At 28.2% G+C, this 25,353-nt stretch overlaps 1 protein-coding gene across 2 annotated transcripts; it reads left to right on the plus strand.

The window, feature by feature from the left end:
- Positions 1-21,198: 21,198 nt before the first annotated feature.
- Positions 21,199-24,743, plus strand: LOC100165382. Of its 2 annotated transcripts, XM_016806721.2 has the most exons (7): positions 21,199-21,486; positions 21,575-21,751; positions 22,109-22,280; positions 23,662-23,863; positions 24,062-24,183; positions 24,275-24,418; positions 24,556-24,743. In XM_016806721.2, the coding sequence occupies exons 1-6, from the start codon at positions 21,429-21,431 to the stop codon at positions 24,405-24,407; spliced, it is 864 nt and encodes a 287-aa protein (XP_016662210.1). In that variant the 5' UTR covers positions 21,199-21,428; the 3' UTR covers positions 24,408-24,418; positions 24,556-24,743. The 2 variants fall into 2 exon arrangements, with proteins under 2 accessions (XP_016662210.1, XP_001946752.1); XM_001946717.5 differs by having other exon boundaries at positions 24,275-24,743.
- Positions 24,744-25,353: the final 610 nt, after the last annotated feature.

A 25,353-nucleotide genomic window follows, 5' to 3' on the forward strand; every position in this document is an offset into this window, starting at 1 on the left:
GGTTATAGATTCAAGATAGTGCTTATGTAGTCTATGTTATACTAGGGCACTATAGATAGCGTGTCCATCCTCAATTTTTTTTATCCCAATTTCTGTATATTATTTTATATATATACATATCATATATACGTAAATGTTTGCTTTCGCGCTTTGGATATTTTAATCAATTGGCTCATTTGGCTGTCATAAATGTGTTAAACACTTAATTTAAGTCACCCCAAGCTATAACTAGTTACTAGTTAAATATTTTATATTCAATAGGTGCTTTCTGATTTAAACTGAGTTTATTTAGTTTAAAAATGTGCTAAACACACATTTATTAATTTAACATAAATATGTTTTTGTGCTGGCAATAACTTTTTTTCTGACCAATTTTCATAATGCTCATAGGTTATAATATTTATTATTGCTACCATGGTAACCCTCCCCCAAAAACATAAAATATATTTATATTTAATGGTTTTTCTTGCAGAGGAAAATATCAAGTAAGAAGACATGCTATGTTTCAATTTAGTTTTCTCTATACAGTTTTTTCTTGATAGTAGATACATAATTTAGGTACTTATTAGTTATTTCAGATATGTATACAAATATCAAAAGTTCTTTTTTTCAACGAAGTTAAGTTACTTTCTGAAAATTACCTATTGTTTTTTTAATTCAATAAAATAATTTCAAATGTTTTTCATGTTCGAAACGTATTGCTGTGAGTATTTATTATTCATTAAATGACATATCATATTTGAATACTGTGTCTTAAGATCTAATTTCTTAGGAAAAGGTATTGAAAGTTTGGATTTCTTAAAAAAATCGTGCAGTGGCGTTAGTGATAAAAGCGTCTCAGTTATTATATCGATATAACTCTTGTGTGTAAAATCAATTACCAGCTTATTACGATTCACGTCCTGTTAACATAAGTGATTAAACCTGTTCAAAGATTGATTGTTGTATATATTAATTACTATGTAAATACAGTGTAAAATAAACCATTAGGTATACTCGAATTAAAATATTTTCTCTCATTCGGATACTAAAGTGACAATAAGACTTGACAACAAAAATATACGATCTGTCCTATCTGACATTTTCAAACGGTTCGATACCTAAGCAGTAGGTACCTATGTGTATTATTTTATTAATAAAATATTATTTCTCAAAATCTCAACTACGACTGCCTCCACGGCTGCAAGTGTATAATTGTAGATTTTTTTCTGCAGTTTATTTAAATTGTTGGAAACTTAAAGCAATATAATATTATAATATCTATACATTTCAACGGCCATTAATATTGATGTGTATTAAATGTGAAAAACCATTTCGTTTTGGAAGAAATTATGACAACAATCGAATATTTTTTGTTAATAATATATTAATTTCATATTATAAACTAATAAGGCCTAAAAATCAAATTAGGTTATTTTTTTTCCAAGCCAAATTTATGACAATATTATAATGAACGTAATATATAACTTGCACGTCATTACATTGGTGAACAATGCGGGTATTTTGTACCCAGCTTAGTGCTTACTTCTTACACATTTTATGCATTGTGTAACTTCTATACCTAACCTCCTTGAATCTAAAATATAGTTATGTTAGAATGTTAGATTATTCCTGAATGCATGTCACATACTCGCATGGAAGTGACATCTAACATCTCCGTGTGAAGTATAGTCCCGTCCCTGAATATGCTATTTTTTTTTTTTTGGAATTATATTTTGAACTAAATCGTTGTTTTGTCTCTACTTGACTATAACCTCCATGGAGATCTTTAATAAGTATTGTTTAGTAATTCTAAATTAGTATACAAAATAGCTTTATACAATTATTTTGTTTATATTGTATCTAATTAATCAGTTTATAAATTACATAATTTAAATAATGATAAGCCATATTATTAGGTTTAAAATTATGTGTTCATTTTTTTTAACTTGCTTTGCTACAATAGGTACCAAAACTAGGTACTCCCTATAGTTTACCAGGATGTTCCAGTAAATTGTGAACAATTATGGAATATAGTGGTACAATTTACTTACAGTAACTGTATAGATGTTATTGTTTTCAAATGTATAAAGCTAAATAATAAGCCTAATAATACCTATAATCTAATATCTACATATAGTATAATAATACAATCAATTCAATAGCTAGCTGTTATTCTGAATTCTCTTCTCTACATATTATATTTTCCGAACTTGATTTTGGCGGTAATACCATGTTCTTCTATATTTTCTAACATGTCATATTATAATTTATTATGTCAATAATGACAGTGTTGTAAAAAATATAGAAAGTCAGCAGATTATCGGTCCTCGACCATATATATGTACCAACCTATTAATAAATATATATTAGTTCAAGTTTCTCTATTTTGCTGTGTTGCGTCGTATGGAATCGAAATATTCCTATCTGCATTATCAATTATGACGTGCTAATTTTATGTCTATTTGATGTTATTAGATTTAGAATTATTAAACTAATTGATTTATCGTCTTGTCAGCATAATACGAAATATTGTTGTAGGTTACTTACCTATATCCAAATGGAATACCTCAGGGGATCTATCCCTATACCGCCGCCGCCTCTTTTCGCCCATAATTATACCACACGGTACCGTGTAATTATATACGCGTCATATATTTAACTTGTCACGTAGCCAAAAGTATATTATATACATCTTCGGTCGGTACAAAAATCACTATGGAACATGTACCGCTGGCCACGCGTGGGGATATGACGCGTCCATTAAAATTATCGCATAGGTATATTATATTATTATATCTGGGCATATGATGGCTGATTGATGGATCTACGCATAAATAATAATAATATGAAGGTATTATGACATGCACAGACGCGATTTGAATTGCAAATTCGGTAAATCGTTTAACTATATAGTATATACTAAGATTTACGTTCTGTCCTCGGGCGCGTTTACGCGGTAATAAATATAACAAACATAATATTTTTTGGAGATCGTGTTTTTGGTAATTTATCCTTAATTTGTGTTCGTCGATAAAGCATACAGCGTGGTAACAGCAAACAGCACACACAAACATGTCAAGATGATTTTATACCGTTTTGGGTTAATGGGTATTAGGTACACACGTCTTATTGACGAATTTTAACGAACACGGTCATTGTAATTGTAAGTACATCATTGCACTTGCTGTACCTACCTATATAGAACATGAGTACATGACATTCACTGAAACCTGATTAAGTACAATATGTTTATTTCGTCTCAAAAATATTATCCAATTGATATTGGTTATCTTTATAACATGGAAGTGTTTTATAGAAGATAATATTATGCAGGTTATTATACCTTTTCGAATTTTTTAGCTACTTTTTATAAAAAGTTACTTTAATAGAGCCAAGTACTCAAGTTTCAAAGTAACTTCTAAGTTCAATGTTTCATTTCTTTCTAAATTATAACACACAATTAGAGATACAATTAAATGTGTGAGCATGTAGTATATTATAATCTTTTAATGTGTATCTACCTGACTAGGTACCTATTAATATTATTTGTTAAAATTTTTTTTCAGTTTTAGAAGTTTACTAAGTAGTATTAACATAACGCATTAATAAATAAATCGCATATTATGTTTAATCAAAAATATTTCATATGAATATATTAACACATAATATTACGTATTGGAAAGTATAAAATATTTTTAGTTAATTTTTTGTGACATTTTCGTCGATAGCTGTTTTCTTATATTCTTACATTATAAGTAATAAACTAATAACTAATAAATAATAAGAGTTTATAATATATTATTTTCCCAAACTATAATTTACTGATTTAAATAAAAAACCAATAGATATTTTACTAAAAAAAACATTTGTACAATATACGAATTGTTTGTCGTTAAATATTCAAATTTGGCGTTTTAAAAAAGTTGTTTATTAGTATTACGTGTACAGTCTCATATAATGGATAATCTATAGTCTATAATATATTGTGTAGTACTATAATATAATATGTAGATTATAAATAAACGATAAAATTGGAATAAATAAAAATCGTCTCTATTTTCTTCAAACAGGCGCCTAGAAGACCTAGCCTGCCAGCCCGGATGGTCCATTTGTATAATATGTGGCTTATGTTTATTACCTTGTGTTCGGTGGATACCATCATAATCACTTTGCGAGGACGCACGGAATTTAATTACGATAAAGATAAAAACAGTCTGTCGGAATTTACACGGTTTTTTTCTTTCTTTATAAATCAATATTCTAGCGTCATGGATTGCATTTACATTTTAAACAAAAAAGCTCTCGTGGCGTTTATTGTGGCGTATAAATAGTATAATAGTATTGGTATATTATGACCACTGTCGGCAGGCTATTATAATATAATATGATTATTAATAATGTCCTCATGGAGATGAAACGATATAGCGGACCAAAATCGTCATTCCTTTACATTCTCATACATTCCACGACTGTTGCATGTACCTTGTAGAAAACAAGAACACTAAATAGTATAACATATAGGTATATTATATTTTATTCATAATTTTGTTTTCAGTTCGTATATTATGGCGATTACGTTCCTTAACGATGATCGTCAGGTACTGCAAAATGCAAATGCCATACATGATGAAAAAATTGCAATCAACCATGTCGTTGAATAATATTATAATTATTATACAATGTACCTACTATATAATTTGTTTTATTATTTCTCCATGGGACATAACATTATTAGTTCTATGAAATATTATAATTTTGTAATCAATTTTCATATTATTTTTCGAACACAAGGTCTTCAAATCTTAAATCTAAGTATAAAAAGCGCAAGGCCAACCCTCCTGAGTAGGTCCTACAGTTATATACAGCGTAATCACGCGCGATATTAGGTACCACTGAATATCCTAGATGGGTGACTTTGTATTGAAATAGGGTTTTCGGGAGGTGATAGGGAGCACTTAAATACATATTATTATTCATACCAGTTCCAAATTTTTAGCTCACTCGGTACGCGCATATAAGACTTACTTTTTTTTAAATGGCAACCTTAGTTTTTTTCTGCAAATTCGGGTAGAGTATTTTTTTTAAACATTTATTGTACAAAAAGTTTTTTTCTATTTTCAAAACTGACCAAGTTAGAGTAAGTAAAAAATTGGATTTATGCATAATTCGTGTTTAATGATGTTTTCATTTATAACAGCTGGAAATAATAAAATAAGTGTGAAATAATTAAACATTATTTTTAGTGTATGATATTTTGTCATTGAAAAATTTGAAACTGGTGTGAAAATATGTATTTAAGTGCTCCCTATCACCTCCCGAAAACCCCATTTCAATACAAAGTCACCCATCTGAGATATTCAGTGGTACTTAATATCGTGATCACACTGTATAGCCTTGTCCGTTGACAACTATTATTGCTATATTAATATATTATACATTTACTGATGTTTACTGCGGCTAAATTCGATATTAGAATAAATGTTTGGACGTAAACCATTCAATAATGGAAAGAGAAAAAATTTCTAATTACCTATCATAAATAATTATATTCAGAATTTAATTAAAATCAAAACGTTTTAACAGATTATAAATATGCAATTTATTTGTCAGTTCCTAGGTGCCTGTATAAACATTCTGTATAATTAATAATTTATTGGAACATTTGCGAAATTAGGAAGTTATAATTTTATATTCTGACATTAATAACTACTAGTTTTTTTTAATTAATTATTTCTTATTAATAAAAAATTGGTAATTCGTAATTGGTTTTTTATAGAAGCTACAATTTATTTTTATTTTTATTTATCTAGTAAATCTCACGCTTTGAAAACCACTACGCATTATCCATAAAACACAAAACTAATAACGCTTTGAATAGTTTATTAAAATTGCATTTATGATCAACGCTCGTAAGTAAATGCAAAACACAGTTTTATACATCAATATAACCCGACGATGGACAATAATTATCAATTTAATTACTTTTCCTATCGTTGGTTTTATATTTTAACGTAGACATGATAAATACAACGTGGCCAACAGTTTCACGATTTCTATTTAAAACATTATTTTATAAGAAAACTGAAAATATTCATGTAAGTATCTGGTATATGGATAGTAACTTTTTCTAAGACTAGAGAATAATACCTTTTTTCTTTACTAAAACAATTAAAATTCCTGAATAAATCGTATACGGGTGTTATGGAGGTCCAACAGACTAGTATGGCACCCCGAATTTTGAATTTGCGATTATAAATTACTATGAATTGCTTACTAAATTTTTAGTATGATTTGACTTTAAAAAGAGTATAGGGACCAACTTCACGGATGTCCTGCAGAGTTCTTGTGGTGTGTGCAGTGTGGACCGATAAATTATCAATATTTAAAACAAATTATCATTATCAGAAAAACTGTTTATTATAATTTAAAAATAGCGGGATTTTAATGCTATAAAAGGTGCGTGGTGCTTAACTGTTTTATTTGATATTTTAATACTTGTGCTAAATGCAAAAAAATTAAACAAAATCATAACAAAACAAAATACCTATAAATTAACTCTTCTATTTTATACAATTTATGTTATATAATGCTGTATACAGTATATTATAAAATATTAAATACCTACAGTAAATTATAATAATTATAATAATGTCTGATAAACGTGAGCATATCTATACTTTAACTGCATTTGATATAACTAAAATCGTTTTTCTTGGTTATTTAATACGTAATTTCGTCCAAATTTGAACATAAAATAACTGTAAATAAAACTGTGTTTTTATATTTTTGAGCATTTTTGATTACAGAATAACCAACTTACGTGGAACGTTACATTGGAATAGTATACTATGTAGTAATAAAGTTAATATTGTAATATACAGTCAACATTAATAAACAATCTGCTATTAATAAAACAAAATCATATACATAATCATATTTTATCTTACGCAAGGTAAAAATAATTTCACTCGCTCAAACGGTAAATAAATTATAGTCGCTCAAAAGGATTATTAATATTTTGATCAAAATTATTAGCTTCTCCCAAACGTCCACCGCCTGTAATAACAACTCTAATAAATAGGCTAAAAAAAATTACAATAGGAGAGATAACCCCCCCCCCCACACCCCACCGACCATGCCACACGATATAAAATATTAATTATGCTTGCAAACAGATATAAATCAAATTCCATATGGGTATGATACTAATACATAAGCAGGTTATATAATATTGCGTGATTAAAAAAAAAAAAAACTGAAATATCTGACATTGAATATAATATTATGACCTACAATGCTGTATAATATAGTGTACTATTCCGCGCAGACACTTTATGTCAATCAGGTTTTAACGTGTAGTTTTTGTGTTGTTGAAATATATTTTCCTAAATCGATATACCGTAATATCGTATATTATGTATTTCATAATTATTATTCCGTGTACAAATATAGTGTACAATGGAGTTAGATCCCCATCCCTCTCAGAGCTTTATTTTATTTTATAATATAATGCACTAACCGTTGCTATGTTATTCGTCTATAAAACCATAATCCTTGACGCCAAAGAACTATCAAAAATACCTCAACAATTAGATCTTGTTTTATAAATAGGGTTTATTAATAATACCGAATGTGTATGTATTGAAAAAACGAGTTGTTAAATATGTAAATTAAAATAATAATAATAATAATAATAATAATAATTAAATTTTTTAATTCGCTTAAAATGTTCAATATAAAATATATAACTGTTTAAAATTGTGTATTCAAAAAAAAAACTCAAAAGCTAACTCGAAGCCCTCCACCTGATGATTACATAACAAATTATCTATACCCACCTACCATATAAAAAATCAGAACTACAACACTACGCAAAGGGGAGGGGCACAGAATAAATGTCTGTACCTTCGTCCTATGATAGAAATCTGTGTGTAAAACATTTTTACATTTGTAACATTATGTATATTGTAATATATAAATATAAATACAAAAAAAAACTAAAAGATATTAAAAAAATTATAAAAAGATTATATTTTTTTAACCATTTATAGAACACCATCTTTCTACATGTGTTCAGTCTTTCAGAGGAGTTGAGCTTTTAAATTAATGTATTAGTTCATCGATATAAATATATTATATGCAATTTCTTGTTCATTGTCGAAAATAGTAAGCAGACCACTCGAGCCAAGCGTTCCTGTTTTATGACACTAGGTACTTAACTTTTAAATTTATTCTGATCTTGGAAAATGAGTATTAAAAAAAAAAAGCTATGGTCAAACTATAAGGGTTAAATGTGTTGATGCCGTTACAAAATATGGTTTCCCTTCCGTAGTTTGATTCTGTAAGCCTATTTACCAAATCCCTCAATTTGTTTTTATGACTTTTATGTATATTCGCTGTATGGCCTGTGTTTTAGAAGATGAATTTATGCTTTAAATATATATTAGAAGTTAGATAAAACGCTTCAGACAAGACTGAGATCTGTTTAAACTTAGAATTTATAAATGTCCAATACTTTGAATTATTGTATTATTGTTTCTTTAAAGAACCGTATATTAATTCCAATTTGGATTAATATTGAAAGTATCCATAATATGTATATAGAAACCATAATTTCTTATTTCTTGTAGTTTCAAAAACATACTTTATTTAGAAAAAAACACAAATAGGTTTTGAAATCAACTTTTTTCAGATCTGCCAGCCATGATGTATTGGTTGGTACTCATATTACGTATTGTAAAATCCAAATTCGATAATTGGCGGACAGCAGTTCCGACCGAACAGGAGAAGAGTGTGAAACCGACTACAAGTACCGCTGCACAATATAACTTATTTTCGGACGTGTGACGTGCCTCCCGTACATCTTAATAATGCAATCACGCGACACGCGATGGCACAACTATGCTTATAACGATATAATCATTATTATTACTTTTATCATGTTATAATATAATATTATATAAACGGATGGTGTATAAAATATTTTCTGTAAATATTTATATAATTATTATTACGTAGGTTGCATCGAACACAGTCAAATTAAACAGACAATTAGGTTAACCTAATAAAATTAAAAATGTACGCATTTAAATTATTGTCTGTGTAGTGTGTACAATACCAGTCTCTCAAACACTGAGTCAACACATTGGTCACTGATATTATTGTATTTACTTTAACTACCTAGTTGTTTTTAAATCAAATTTAAAAATAATGTCACTCGTATGACTGACATAATTTTTGTTTTTATGAAAAATCTGAGTTAAAGTGAATACAAAATAATATGTATATATAATATTATTTTGCCATCCCGCATTTGATCAAAAGTCTTATAGCAAAGCACGAGATTATATTACAATTATATTAAAAATATTGCTAGAGTTTGTGCTCTGCTGCTCTATTATCAAAACAATAATAATAATAATAATAATAATAATAATAATAATAATATATAATCTATAAAAAAAAAAATAGGATTAAACGGACTGCAACAAAAGCGAAACCCATAAAAAAACCCGCCGTACTGTTCATTCAATAATAAAATTATACCTGTTGGCTGTTAACTGCTTATAGAATCTATATTGGATGCACGGTGTAAAAATATTGTATACAATTATATCTACAGATCTCTTCCAAAGCCCCTACTAGTGTGTCACGGTATTTAATAAAATATTAGCTACTTCACGATGACCTACAAATAAAAACAATTATACACAAATGGAAAACTATTATAATATATACAAATAAGATTGATTCCATGGCAAACTCCATTCAAACAGCAATCTCCTCTCAGTTCACATCATCCAAAACGCTTCCGGACAATGACTAAATAATTTTGTTGTAGCTGGTGTAGCTGATATAATATCTACTTGGTGGGTAAAAGAAAATCCACTTATGAACGTACGCAATTATATGCAATAATGTGTGTACGGAGAGTCACGTCTATCTCCGTAACGCCAAACTATATTCGCAGTTGTATTGTTTCTGATTGTTTCCACTATCGGAGTAAACACTAAACGATAACTTTAGTGTATCATAGGTGGCATTTGTGGGGGGGGGAGAAGTTTTCCCCCAGATAAAATATTGAGAGGGCAAACTTATAACTATTGTGATTAATTTTTGCTCTTCCAACAAGTGCCACCTATGGACTGTATCAATTTATATGTATATACTATGCAATAAGCAATTGTTTATATAATATAATTATTTTTTGTAACATACTATTATAAAGTTATACATTTATAACACGTTGCATACGGTGCTATATAGGTGGATCCAGTGGCGACAATAAGTCAGTTGATTTTTCAAAGGGTGGGGGGATACGGATGATTTTTTAACATACACTATTTGATTATTAAAAATATTTTTTTATGTTTATTAGAACTTAAACATTGAAAAAAAAAGGTCATGGGGGATCTACCCTTGCCCCCTGTTTGACCAACCATCAATGGTTGTATCTTGGTTTTAGTGTATCTATCTATCAGTTCATTGGCAAATCGGCCTTTATGTAGAAATTCGCTAGACTAAACCGGTGTGAAAAATAATGCACCGGGATGTTTGGACCATATCATTTACATGGTTAATTATCCCGGTGCGGGATAATGTGGGATAATTTTAAACCAGTTTAGTCTAGCGAATTTCTATTATGTACCTCACTTTGTGAACAAATTCGAAGATAAAATATGATCCATAAGTAATGAAGTAAAAAAAAAATTTTAAAAATTTTTACTCACGAAAATAAAAAATAAAAGATATTCAAATTACATTATAGAAAATAAAACATTTATATAGGTCCGTAACTTTTTTCTACTTGTCGGATCGAAGATTTCAATAGCACTATATTGCCCCTGAAAATGCGGATGATTTTGCAAAAAACAACGTACAAATCGGTCCAGTTAGTTTTTGAGTCTAATAATCTCTAATATACAAACATCAATTTTAATATATATTATATTTATAGAAGATTTATAGGTACGCATATCAATTATCAACGTATATGTTACAGATATTATTATATAAATATTTATTAATTATGTAATTTATGTATACACGAAAAATAAACCTATATGAGTGGTAACAAGTAAAAGTAATTTAGAGGATATAATAAAATGTACACCAGATATCACGGATTCATTACATATTTTGTAATCTGTTACAATTAAAATATATTTATAGATACATAATATTTTTGTATAATATTAGTAATTATTTCCTTGCGTGTAAAATTATACATGTTTACGGACGTGTGGTTGCACTTGTACCTACCTACCTACCTACCTACTTAATTTGTTAAATTATGATTTATGTATATTATAATTATAAAATATATAATGTACCTGGTACTTAACGTCTATACATAACGCATTACACGTATACGTTAGTAAATAGTTGTATTTATGTAAGCATAATATTATGTAGGAGTAATTCGGATGATTTCATACATGGTACATAATTGGAGCAAATCGGTGTATTTTTCCGTTTAAGGGGATTGGAAGCGGTGATTTTCTGCCAGTGTCCAACACACGAGGAACATAAAAATTTAGACGTGTGCTTATTCCATCGTACCGATTGATTTAGTGAAGCAATGAGAATTCCAAAAACAGATTTGAATTTATTGCCAATTCTACTTGGATTGAATTTCTAACATTTTTAACGTTATCTCCCTAAATCCTCGAAAAAGTAATATTAAAAAAGAAGGTAAGTAAATGTCACTCTGCTGTACAATAAGTTAGAATTGGATCACTGTAATGGGTGGTCTTCAATTTGAATTCAATAATATATTATCATTGTACATACGAAAAACGAAAAAATTACAAAATTACAAAAAAAATAACTAAAATGGTTATTCTATTATTGGCTATTTAATATGTAATATTGTCCAAATTTTAACTTGAAATAACTATAAAAAAAAAACAATGTTTATGTATATTTTTAGATTGTAAGATAAATGTATTGGTTTAACAATGATTTGAGTTTTTTATTTTTTTTTTGTGTCTGTGTAAACGATTAGTAGTCGAAGTAATGCTTAGATTTTCAACTTCAGTGTCTTGTTCGATGGGAAAGTGAATCTAGTTGGTACTTTTAGGAGGTCAAAATTTAATTTTCCAATAGTGTTCAAAAGCACCCGGAAAAACAAAATAAAAATTAAGGAAAAACGGGAAATCAAAATCAGTTTTCGACAAGATCGATTTTGGCTCTTGGTAAAACTCTAAAACAAATGACCTTAAATACATGAAATGTAATTTATATTATTTATTTATTAATTCAACTTATGGGATATAATAAATAATAACAATATAAAATATCCAAACTGACAAACCGTCTCCGCTCAGAATCATTTTTCGTATACAATATCATTGAATTCAAGTTTAATACAATCCATTATACAATGACCCACTTGTAACCTACTGTACAGCAGAGCGACATCCACTTAACCGCTTTTTTTTTTATAATATTTATAAAGGAAAATTATATTAGAATTATTTTTTATTTGTTTTAAGTGGGGCATGAAATATTTTGCTGGGGTCTAACCCCCCCCCCCCCTCTCCCAATTTCTTTCAATGAATTGTCATTACATTACAAAGATAAGTTGTATATATTATATATATATTACTTACAATAGTAAGTTGTTAGTTTATTGCCTATACGAACAACGAGTAACGACAAATACTAATTCTTATAAGGTATGAATAGTATGATCTACGATTTATTTACAATCAATAATATTTATATAACCAATTATTGGTCTTTGTGATCAATGTTGTTGTTTGCATGGTAAAATAACTATGGTTGATTTGTCGTACAGTGATTTAATTGTGATCAACTGTTATAGTTACGTATTCATTTGTTATAAATAATTCATGCAAATAACATTATGCCCTTAATTGGCATAATTTAGATTAGTACCTAATTACTATGTTTGGATGAGTCTTAATTGATTAGGTTGGTACCGTCGGACAATTTACAGAATTTTATACGAATAGCTATTCATTTTTACCAACAGTTTAATATAATTACTAATTATCAATAACAAAAACGATTAGAATCTTCTGAATAATGAACAGTTTAGTGAACCCCATAACATCATTGTAATTTATCATGAAATATGTCATAGTAGGTATATCAGTTATATAATTTCAGTTGGTATTCATTTAGATATCACGCATTTACAATTAAAGCATTTTTTAAATAAAATAGTGATTATCATTTTTCTGGACTATACTTATACATATTTTAATTGTATACTTTATTAATCCTAAGTCAACTTTTAGATTCAGAGCGGAGCGAGGAAGCTAGTGGTTTTACAATGGTGTTTATTTTTTTTTTTATCCTGTATACAAAATTTCTACCAGAATAAGTGCTTTGATTTCAACATATAGTATCTTAACTTTTAGAAAATTTTATCAAGATCGTACTTTAAAGAAGTCATTTTTCGATTTTCTCAATAATTATTTAATGTTACGGGAAAAACCACCGACAAATTACAAAAAACCGCTAAAAATGGGATTTTGATTTCTAACGCTCTGTTTATTACCATAGAAACGAATAATATTATAATATAAATTATAGCTTACAGCCTATAATAAATAATAACAGTAGTATAACTAGTATAACCTATAGTCTAGACATTTTTTGTTAATAAACCTTTATATATATTGTAACACCTATTTGTAAAAAAAAAATGTATCTTATCCCAATGACCAAGCTGCCGAGAGTTATTTCTTTAATAATAATAAAAAAAAAATAATAACAATATAAAATATCCAGACTGAGAAACCGTCTCCGCTCAGAATCGTTTTTCTTATACAATGTTATTATGTCATTGAATTCAAGTAATCCATTCAATAATCCATTACACGTTGGCCCACTAGTACAGCGGAGCGACATCCACTTACCTGCTATTTTTTATTGAGTTAATGCTTCAAATTTTAAAGGTTAGCCTGAAGGTTAGTAAGTAGGTTTTTAGTTACCTTAGGCCACCCTTTAGGTTATATTCTAAAAGGTACGCTGTACGCTGAGGCCATGAATTGAAGTTGAATTAAAATAATTTCTTCTCTGTTTTAAAATAGGTAGTTATTTATTTTTAAAATATTATCATTTTAGATTTATCATTTATTATATTAGTATATTATTTTTTAGTTTGATAAATAAATATTTATGAAAATGATTGGCCGGTAATCCTTGCCAAAAATATCAAATAATATTTGATGTTTAGGCGCTGAGAATGCTATTATGTTGAAGAAGTCATAAGGACAATTCACAATTGTATGTATATTGTAATTTTATATTGATAATGTTGTTTATTTAATAACTTTAGGAGTCGACCGAAGCGAGAAAAAAATGTTTTATGTGGAAAATGATTAATGAATGAACAACCCGTACACAATGATTTATTTGGGACAACACTGCACGAAACGTTCAAAATTAAATAAGAATCACAGTTCACTCTGCCACTTTGTTGTACCTAACTACAAATAACTATAGCTGTTGGAATGTACAGCAGAAGAATATTACTATCTATAATATTTTGAAATATCATGTACGTCACGAATTAAAGTATAATATCAATTAATATTTGTTCGTAGTCGAATCGTTCGGTCCTGAGTGTGTTATTTATTAAAATATTATTATTTATTATTGTAGATAGGTACCGGTGTGTGAAAAAAAATTCACGGGTATAAAAATATTTAAAAAAACGGCGATCAAATTCTTAACCTTCACGAAACATATACTACACAAACTACGTTGCGTGTTATTCATTAAGTCCGATGAATCAATCGTGCGTGCTCGACTGCAATGTTTTATGCACATGATAGTTACCTACATACACTTCATTCTAGATAGGTAGTATGGGTTATATTATATTACCTATTACGATTTCACGGTTGTTAACGGTCCCGGTTATTTATATAATTTATATAATTTCACCGTTTCCATAAGTTTAATAAAATATTATAACTATAATAACGCGCATTTTATATAAATCTTTAGTTAACATTTTTGATATTTTATAATTTACTATAAAATTTTGAATATTTTGGAAACATTTCATTATTCAAATATAATTTACATTTTAATAAATGAACGTAAACAATGTATAATAATGAAATTGCATACACTCGCGTAAGTTTATAATATTGTAATATATGAACACGCGGGTACATGACGTATTTATAATTTATACAAAGGCAGATCTGAGGTAAATTACAAATTTAAGAATACTAATTGATTTATTATTTATCACACAGTTTGACTTAATGCATATGCGTAATATTAATAATAATGTGTGTTCGGTGTTTCACACGGGCAATGTATCGATAGAAATATTCTTCAATTATATTAATATAAAATATAAAACTGAATGTTAATTGTAGGTTGGTACGTCGGCGGAGGGGATTCCGTTAGATAGGGCATTTAAGCATTTTATAGTATCCAAAAATAATATATATTATACAATTCAATTTAAATAACCGACAACTGCGTCGTAATTAACGCAGTGTAACTATTGTATTATTATGTATTACGTGCAACGCATTAACCCTTAGACGCGCAGCGGGGAATTACAAAAGAAAACACAAAAATATTTGTTCATCGTCTAAACCGGGGAAGATCGTTAAAAGTCTTCTACAGATACCACGGCCGAAAATATAAGTTTTTTTTCATTTTACGACCCTATTAAATGTAATACACAGTTTGGATTTAATTTTTACTAAATTAAAACCTATCTCGCTGTACCGAGGCGCAATAGTATTTTATGTAGGTACCTACCATGTTATTTATTGGTCAGTGAAATACTGAACAACTAATATGTTTCACCTATACACATAATTGCTTCAGGCATAATATAAATAAATAATAACATTGTATAATAACTACACTACTACACGTAAGATTATTTACTTATTTTGATTCAGAATTAGGGCAGTGCACTAGCTATATAAATGACGACGATTAAAAAGTGTGAGGATGGAAAAAAATACCATTATTCGTGTTACCAAATAGTTATTAATATTGTGATTGCGCACATCTGTGTAGTCTGAACATTCGTTTTTTAAAATTGTATAATAATTGTAATTATGGTTAATTTTTGTTCACTATTAAAATGTACAATATCGACTTTACAATGTTAATCTCACAATGAATGCCGATTGTCAATAAATCTACGGTGAGTATTGCGTATCGATAATATTTTTATCTCCAAGCTTCGACGTTGCCATCATCTCTATCAATTGAGTCCGTCTGTTGTCTGTATTGTGTGTTTAAACGCCGACTGACGGTAGGTAAATAATATTATAAATTAAGACCGTTCATAGTACATTTGTGAAGGCCCGGTAAACCTCTAGGTATGTCATGTCGCCACTATCAACATGTCACGTATGTGTAATGTGTAGAACTCTTGGTGTTATATCTTATATATTGGCGAATATCAATAATGGTAGGTTATAGGATCGTTTTGTTTTATGGTGCTTAAACAAATATTTGGTTTTTTACCTAATATTATTCCAATAGATCTGTAAATCATTAATATAATATGTTTCTAATCGGAAACAAGCCATTATATAATTACAATATTTATAATAATTGTAATACGTATGTTGTACTTGTGAGTCATACCAGAATATTATCGGGTAGTTACTAGTTATTCTTGTGCCTCCACAGTTTTGGGAAGTTTGTAATAATTGTTGGTTGGGACGTAAATCATACATTAAAACCAAAGATATTCGTCAGTATAAGATATTATATTATAATAATATAATATTCTATTTTAAAGAAGCTAACTAAAATACATTTTTACATAAGCCTATGTCATGACCATGAACTATATTGTAATTTATATAAATTTCAAAAATATTTAATTTTGCGGCTAACCATGGTTTCAAAGTTAATTCTTATTTTTTAAATATTTTACTGTTTATATTGTTATTTTAAAATAAATAATATATTTAAGTCGTTTAACCAACATAGCCAACATTTGTTCAACTTAATTCGATTGCATAGTCTCTAAATTAGGAATAGCAAACTAAGAAACATAAACCCAGGAGTTATATTTCGACAATTTTCCAATAAGACTGCATATTTTGTTATTTTGAGCATATTTTACTTTTTTTAGTATATCTGTATAGATATTCCCTTAAATAAATGGAACGTGTTATTTTTACCTACGAATCTACAACATGAATTAATTGGGTCATCAGTGCAAACTGCAAGGAATTGCTTTATAACTTTTATTTTCGTTTAAATTTAATATGGCTATATGTATATAATATTATGTTACAAACGTTTATGGTATCAGTCAAGTAAACTGTATAAAATTGTCGTCGTCCTTCGGTAATTTGGTCAGCACTGCGAATAGTGTCATCAGATGATTTATTTGAATTATCTGTTGCCGTTCATTATCATTCGTAATACTCGTAATCTTGATTTATATTAAAGTTTTTAAATGGTTCGTGATACAAATGTAGGTTCTATAAACGATTTGTAAGATAGGCATTAGGCACCCAATTTAAATTCACACATAATATTTCACAAAATACATACCTACAATAAAGCGATAAGTAACAGCATACTATTCCACTATAGCATGATTAAAACATAATTAAATATGATTAAAAAATATTATAAGTAATACTTATTTACGTTTTTTCCACAAATATATCACATGTCATAGAAACACAGAGACCTGCAATCATGATTCATGAAAATCTAATTTTAGTTTTTAAATTAAGTAAAGACTGCAGACGTAAGGTCGGGTGGTGCAGTAATAAATTGTATACAGCTCGTGGTGGCAGGACAATAACAAACAAGTACCTACTTTTTTTTTTATAAATACGAGTATGGGTTTGGTAGAAGTAAAATTGTCTTTTCTATTTTTTCATTATAGCTTCTAAGACTACCCAACTAGTAACCATTTCATTTCCGTATTCCACAGTAGGTATATTATAACAAAATTGTTAATGTCAAAAACTTACCTTTGGAATTTTAAATGCCAGGGATATTTTTTATCACTTATAATTTATTCGTTGATATGATATTTTAAATGCATTTTATACAATACTATATTTACTTTTCTAGCATACTATAATAGAATCAAAGTGTAAAATTCCTAGATGAATATTTTAGACTTTAATTTCAAGTTATGCCAACATACATTTTTGTTAAATCCTAACTATATTTTCCTAATAACGACAAAAAAATAATATTATTGTTAAATAACTCTTTTAAACTTTAATATAGCAACAAATATTATTACTGTACATTTATACATTCTAATCTAATTTATTAAAAATTAAAACTTTATTTAATAAATGTATAAATTTTAAATTTGGTACGTAGGTACACATTAAACACAGAGGCGGGATCAGTTTAATAAAATAAAAACAAAACACTACAACCGTTATACTTATACTATCAAATAAAATAATTTAATAATATGTGTGTTATTATATTATGATACATTGATTTATAATAATAATGTGTTACCAGCAAACTTAAAAAAATATTGGAATAACGATTATAAAAGTTATTGATTTATTTTAGTGTCTAGTCACACTATCAATTTTGAAATATCTTGAAAACACGTGATTTAATTATTCTAACTTGGGAAGTGGGAACACAGTATGCAATGGTACATTGGTACACATTTCTCATTGAAATTTCGTGAACACGTCATACGTGTAGGTAACATTACAACATTTAACATACTCAGGATTGTTTTTATTTATTATTTAGTATAAAAAAAACCGTTAAATAGAATTTAATTGCAATTTCGTAATAAGTTAAAAAGATAATAAACATCTAACAAGTTATAGTGAAATATGGTATTATTAATTATAAATAGGTATACACAATACCTATTATACCTAGTTTTTATATTTATTCTTATAATAATTGTAATTTGTTATGAAGGCAATTAATAATTATAAACAAATTTACCTATCCGCTATCACTCATAATATATTATTCAAAATGTCTATACCTACGTTATACGTACATAATATAAACATTAAACATAGAACAAAAAGTATGGTTAATGGTACATTGACATGTTGTATTTGCTTAACATAACCAGGTGACAGGTGTGCTAACTAGAAACAAAACAATTATAAATATTTATTATAATATTTTGAAATCACTAATTAAGAAAATATGTGCACTAAATATTAGTAATAGGTGTAACAGGATTAGTGCTCTATACATAACCCGTTAACTTTACGCAAGTATACATCACCAGACAATAGTTATGTTTATCATCCAAACTTCATCTGTAATAATGAAAAAAAGGAAATCAAATATGGATTAATAATAATATTATCTTATCGATAGTATTAATTACATTTGTTTAAGTAGTTGAATCAAAACTCTCAGGACCTACTAGCGTTCTCGTGTCAAATCAAACTATAGAACCAAACATGAATTATTTTTTATATTAATTATTTTTATTTATTATTATATTAAATTATATCATCATAACAATAATTGTTCATAAACCATTGTTAAATTAGGACTATATTTTGATATATAATTATGGTTTTATTATTGTACATTTGTACACATACAATCGAATTAAGATTGTAGTGGATCCGCATACTTATACTTGAACATTGAGATAGCAAGCAAAGTTTATTCTTATAAACCTACTAATAGCTTTTTACTAAGTCAAGGATAACGATAAGTACTTACTTAGTATTTGTTTCAATACCGTTTGTAGTTTGTCAAGGTTAAGCTGAATTTTCCAGGTTAAAATTTTACAGCATTATTTATACATGTACTTACCTATGAAAATTAACATAACCTATTAAATATTATTCTCATTATCTATTCCGAAAAAAAATAACTTAATATTTGTGGGTTTACAATTTATTTTTTTATGTTTCTATATCATCTGCTGTCGAATAATTTCTGGAAAACCCTGGTACATATTCTCTAATAACTCAATAAACTCTGACCTGGAAATTTGCTCAGTTAATGAAAGTTGAAACTGCTACTCTATACTACAAACGCTTCCACGCAAAACTCCAATCCAACCCCAACAAGTTCATCAGGGAACTAGCCTTATCAACATTACCCGAGAACCTGACCAGACGACTCAAGCAGAACTTGTGCCGTAACTTAAAAATTGTATAAACTCTAAATAATTGTAAATGCAAATGTAAAGCCACCCGTGTCTCTAATGTGAGACTTTCTGCCATGTCATTATTTACTCTTAGTTTCTAATTCCCCAATTACTATTTCTTATGGCACACATATATGTATAGATTGTAATAGTTTTTAAAAAAAACATCAAAAAGTATTATAAAATAAAACTGAACTCAAGTTGGGGAACTGACAATATTGCTACATAAGTACCGTTTGTGTAGACTAAAAACAAATGAATAATTAATAATGGCTCAATTAATTCTTGATGACTCAATATTATTGACATAAGAATAAAAATTAAAAACTGAGCAAATGGATACACAGTATTATTAATTTATCGCGGTTATGTTTAATGACTTTTATATAATTTTTAATCACCAATCACTAATAACTTATAAGTTATTACAACTTATTATACTTTTTGTGGGGTTATTATAGCGTTTAGTCTGTATGTTTTTTAACACCCCCACCACTGACCATGTTTATTTATTACAGCCTTCAGGTTACCCATAATAAAATAATGAAAAATATTTTATATAACAATACGGACATTATTATAAATTAGTTTTCAAAATATAAATATAAATATTGATAAATATGGTACATTTTATTTCGTCAATTAAGGTTGCTATTTTTGGGTACGTAAGCGTCTGATATGAATAATAAATTATAGCGAGTAAATATTATAATGTGTACTTACATCTGTCATTTGTTATAGGTAATGTAAATAAACGAGTTCAAAGTTCATATAATATAATAATAATATAATGTATAATAAAATAACTGTATAATATAATTGTAAATGCTAAATAATAATGCATTTTTACTGATATAAAATTTAAATTAATGTAACTTTCCCACGTTTTATTAAATAAGTAAACAAACGAAAAATATCGATAAATATACCAATTAATTTAAATTTTCGTTGTCATACTATTATTACGCATTACTCGAATTCTGTTAACGATTAAATTCTTGAGACACAACTGATAACGGACTAATTCCAAATTCCAAGATGACGAAACACTCTTTATCGATCGATCCATTAGTGACCGGAAAATGGGCAACGTTTCTAAATCATTCAGTCTACGCATCGTATCCAAGATACACGCAACACGTTCCACGGTGTACGAGAGGATTATAACAATAATTTGCGTCATCCAAATATTGAATTCCAGTTTTGTGGGAATGTTTAAGGTGTTTTTGGGTGGCCGATTCAAAACTGAAGTAAGACTTAAGTCCACTGATGCGTGTCATTGCGCTGTGATCACGGAAATAGAATATTATTTATACTCGTGACGGTAGCTATAAGTATGACGGACGAAAGTTGGATCGACCAAGACAAAACCAAAAGTTACAAATTTCTACTTGGTAAGTGACGCTATTTATTTTATTCTACACGCCCGTGATTAGGTTTGATAATCATATATATTGATAACTTGTTCATTGCTGTCTGTAGAACGTATGGCCGGAGGAAGAATGGCTGTATACATTAAGAAGTTCGAAATACTCCAAAAAGAGACAGCCAACTCGACCATGCTCATCGATTGTGTGCCAGTCATTATGGACCTGATCACGTGTGATCTGAACGTGGATAAAGCGTTACGACAGTCGTTGCTCCGTAGTCTTGTTCAAAGTCAGTAAAACAATTTTTTAAATCAGAGAAACCTCTGCTGTATAGTTAAGTTTGAGTGTCCCTCGTCACTCATCAGTCGTTATTTGGGGGAATTTATTAAGAATTCTTCACTTTTCGCCCGATCCCCTCCCTAGAAGTAACTTGATTACATTTTTTACCAGACACCACCCTCAAAGTCGAATATTCAAAACAATTTTGCTGCTCATAAAGGTGACATAGAAAAAAATACATCATTGTAATACCAATATTATTCATTCATCGTTTCACAACACGCTCAGAATCTAAAATTGTAAAATACATTAAAGTCAAAATAAAACACCAGTTCTATATAAAATAATAACTGTTTATATATTGCAGTGGTTGTTTCGTCGGAAAATGTTGTACAAAAGCTCTCGGCCGCGTGGAAAACGGATGTGCTGTTGGGAAATCTGGTCCGAGTCATGCGCGAACATGTCTTGACGCAATACAAACACTATCAACTTTACACGCATAACGTGGTCACCGTGATGAAGTGTTTGGCACAAGTCATGTGAGTACAACGAAGAGCGTATGTGATTTAGAACTCTCTCACCACTCTGCGCGTTTGAAATCAACTTAGATAAATACCTAAAATACCCCCCCCTCGTTTGCATATGTCTTATACAAAATAAAAATATAATATTTACACCCTTACACCCTGTAATGTGGTTAAAATGTTCTTAAAGTGTGGCGTTTTTCACTAGGCTATAACATATTAATATAGTAAAATGTTATGATCCATGATTTATAATATGCTACTTACCTACTTGTTTTTCGTTCGTAAATATAAGTACGACAGTTCTCGAGGTTATGCAGTTATGCTATTATAATGGAAAGTTTCCTCACCATAAATAATAAAACAATATAATATAAACATATACCATTTATTTTTCTTATTGTACCTATTGTGTACTTACATATTGTTATATTCTTTAAAATCGAATTTAAAAAAACGGGACTGAAACACGGATATTTCAGCTAAATAAACATAATAGTATGTCATGTTATATGACATACGAGTTCCTACACGGGCTCACATGAAATAAGTATAAAATAAGTTTAAGTTCTCGTGCAGTTCATAATATTAATGGTTCCATCGTGATTTTTCTGACGCGATTTTCCTAACAAATCTGTTGTATGGTATATTTTGCTCAAAAGTGCGCATCGACGAGTGCCAAACGTTTATATACATTTGACGCTTGTTTAATGGCAATATTAATAATAATATTATGCAGGTACTATACTAGTATCAATGAAGTAATTTACACATTATAGTATTATGCTATTTTTATTCCGAGAATAATATGGTAGTTTATTATATTTGTATTATATTAATTTATTAAAATATTAAATATATAGGTGGGTATAGTTATTTTTTTCTTCTACCTATTACTCTTTTTTTTAGTACCCATATAATAATAAGTGCTATTACTTACTATTAAACATTGGCTGATTACAATCTGTTCATAAACTTTCAAATTTATTCCATTCGCGAGATTGGGCATTTATTATGTCCACGTACAATATTCTTGGAACATGCATGTGCCGCCGTGCGTCGTAAAATTCCCACAAATGGAATATTATAATATTTTGAATGCACAAATTCGTATGCGATAAATTAAATGAAACGCAATTTATATTTATGCCCGATGAAGGTAATAAAACTTTATTCACATTGAAACGTATATTGTTATCACGTGCGAATAATCAGATTTCGTATGCATTATAACAAGGAAAAAACAAAAACAAATATTACATATAGTGAAATCGTTTTTTAATATACCACTACTACCTATTTCTTATTATGTTTCGACCGGGTAATAGAAAGCAGATTTATTTCATACACGAGGTAATTTTATTGACTTTGCGTTGGTTATTTATATTTTCTACAGGAAAAACAACAAAGTTAAAGAAAATAAGCTCATCCAGACCACGTACCTAGTGGGCAAGGACAGCTGCACTATGTTGGATGTTCTTCTGAAACCCATGCAGTATCTGGTAAACATGAACAAGATGTTTAACGATTTAGGGTTGCTATTGCTGAATACCGAGGACACGGACTATGTAGGCGAAATAAAGCGTTATTTGACTCAGGTATGAACCTGTAAAAGTTTTTGTTATAGATAATACATACTTGATCAACAAATAAATACACTATAATATTATATTTGTATTACATTTTTCATAATCATGTACGTGAATTTTGAGATTTGGCTTTTAACCTTTCAAATAATTCAATACCTAAATATTACAGTTACCCACACTAACTCGTTGTTTTGTTGATATTAATAGGTTTTCAACAAAATTCAGAGCAAGCTCGATCTTGTGTCAGAAATTATTGATCAAATTGTCAAACGATATGAGAAACGATGCGAGAAAAACAAATCAGCTGACGAAAAATGGAAGAATTTAAAGTGAATTTTTTACTAAACATTTTCACTTACAACTATTAATTATTATCATTATAATATTACATGTATGTAAACCATTTTATTGTTATTTCAGAGAAAAACTAAGAAAAATGTTTGAAGCCACCATTGTTGCACCTTGTTCGTTTACTTTCAACTTATATTTAAATTACTATTTTCCTAACGAAGAACACGTCAATGAATATTTGAACACTTTAATTAAAACATAATAACTAATAAGGTATTATAATATTATATAGTACCTACATTTTTTTTATTGCTTATAATATGTAGATTACTTCTACTATTATACATTTTAATTTTTAATAGAATTTATTTCTGTTTAATAGCATTAATACGAAAACGTTTGATTTTCAGTTGTACATTTAGTTTAGTAAAATGTAGGTATACGATCAATTAAGATTTTTTAAATCGACAAATTTGAATAAACGTTGATTGTTTTATGCTGCCTACTACAACTGTTTTTTTCAAATTAATCATTTTATATCACTTATTATAGTCTTACAATTTTTTATACTACTTAAAAGGCAAGTAACCTTCATGGATTATCTTGTATTTTTTATATTTTTGTATTTTTTATTTTGTATTTGTATTTTGTATTTTTTTTTTTTTTGTTTAAAAAGATCCATGGCAACATGGGTTTTTACTTTTATATACTTTTATATTGAATAATTTATTATTCTTTAAATTTTCATTTTTATATTTTTATCACGTTTTTATAATATGTTAGTACAATTTGTAAGTGTTTAATTTTAATTTCAAGTTGGTTAACGAAAAGTAACTGCATGTATTTTTGCTATCGGTAGTAAACGATTGACGTATTAGTACAATATCTATAACACATGTTACTTGTGTTTATTATTATTTTTTTTAATTTATGATAATTATTATGGCATGGGATAGAAATTTAACAACGTTTTGTTATAAATTATAATCAACAACTATTAAATATTAGGTATATTATGTTAATTTCTGTGTCAACATACCTATAAAAATATATAATACTTGGGTACCTATACTAAATTACGCTCGCATTTTTTATTAAAATATAATTACTAATTATAGCGTTTGCTTAATTTTGTAAATTATCAACGTCGTTGTAAATTACGAATGATTGATTAATGAGTTATTTAAATTTTTAATTTATACAGGTAA

The sequence above is a fragment of the Acyrthosiphon pisum genome, chromosome A1, assembly GCF_005508785.2.
Source record: "Acyrthosiphon pisum isolate AL4f chromosome A1, pea_aphid_22Mar2018_4r6ur, whole genome shotgun sequence".
Taxonomy (NCBI): Eukaryota; Metazoa; Arthropoda; class Insecta; order Hemiptera; family Aphididae; genus Acyrthosiphon; species Acyrthosiphon pisum.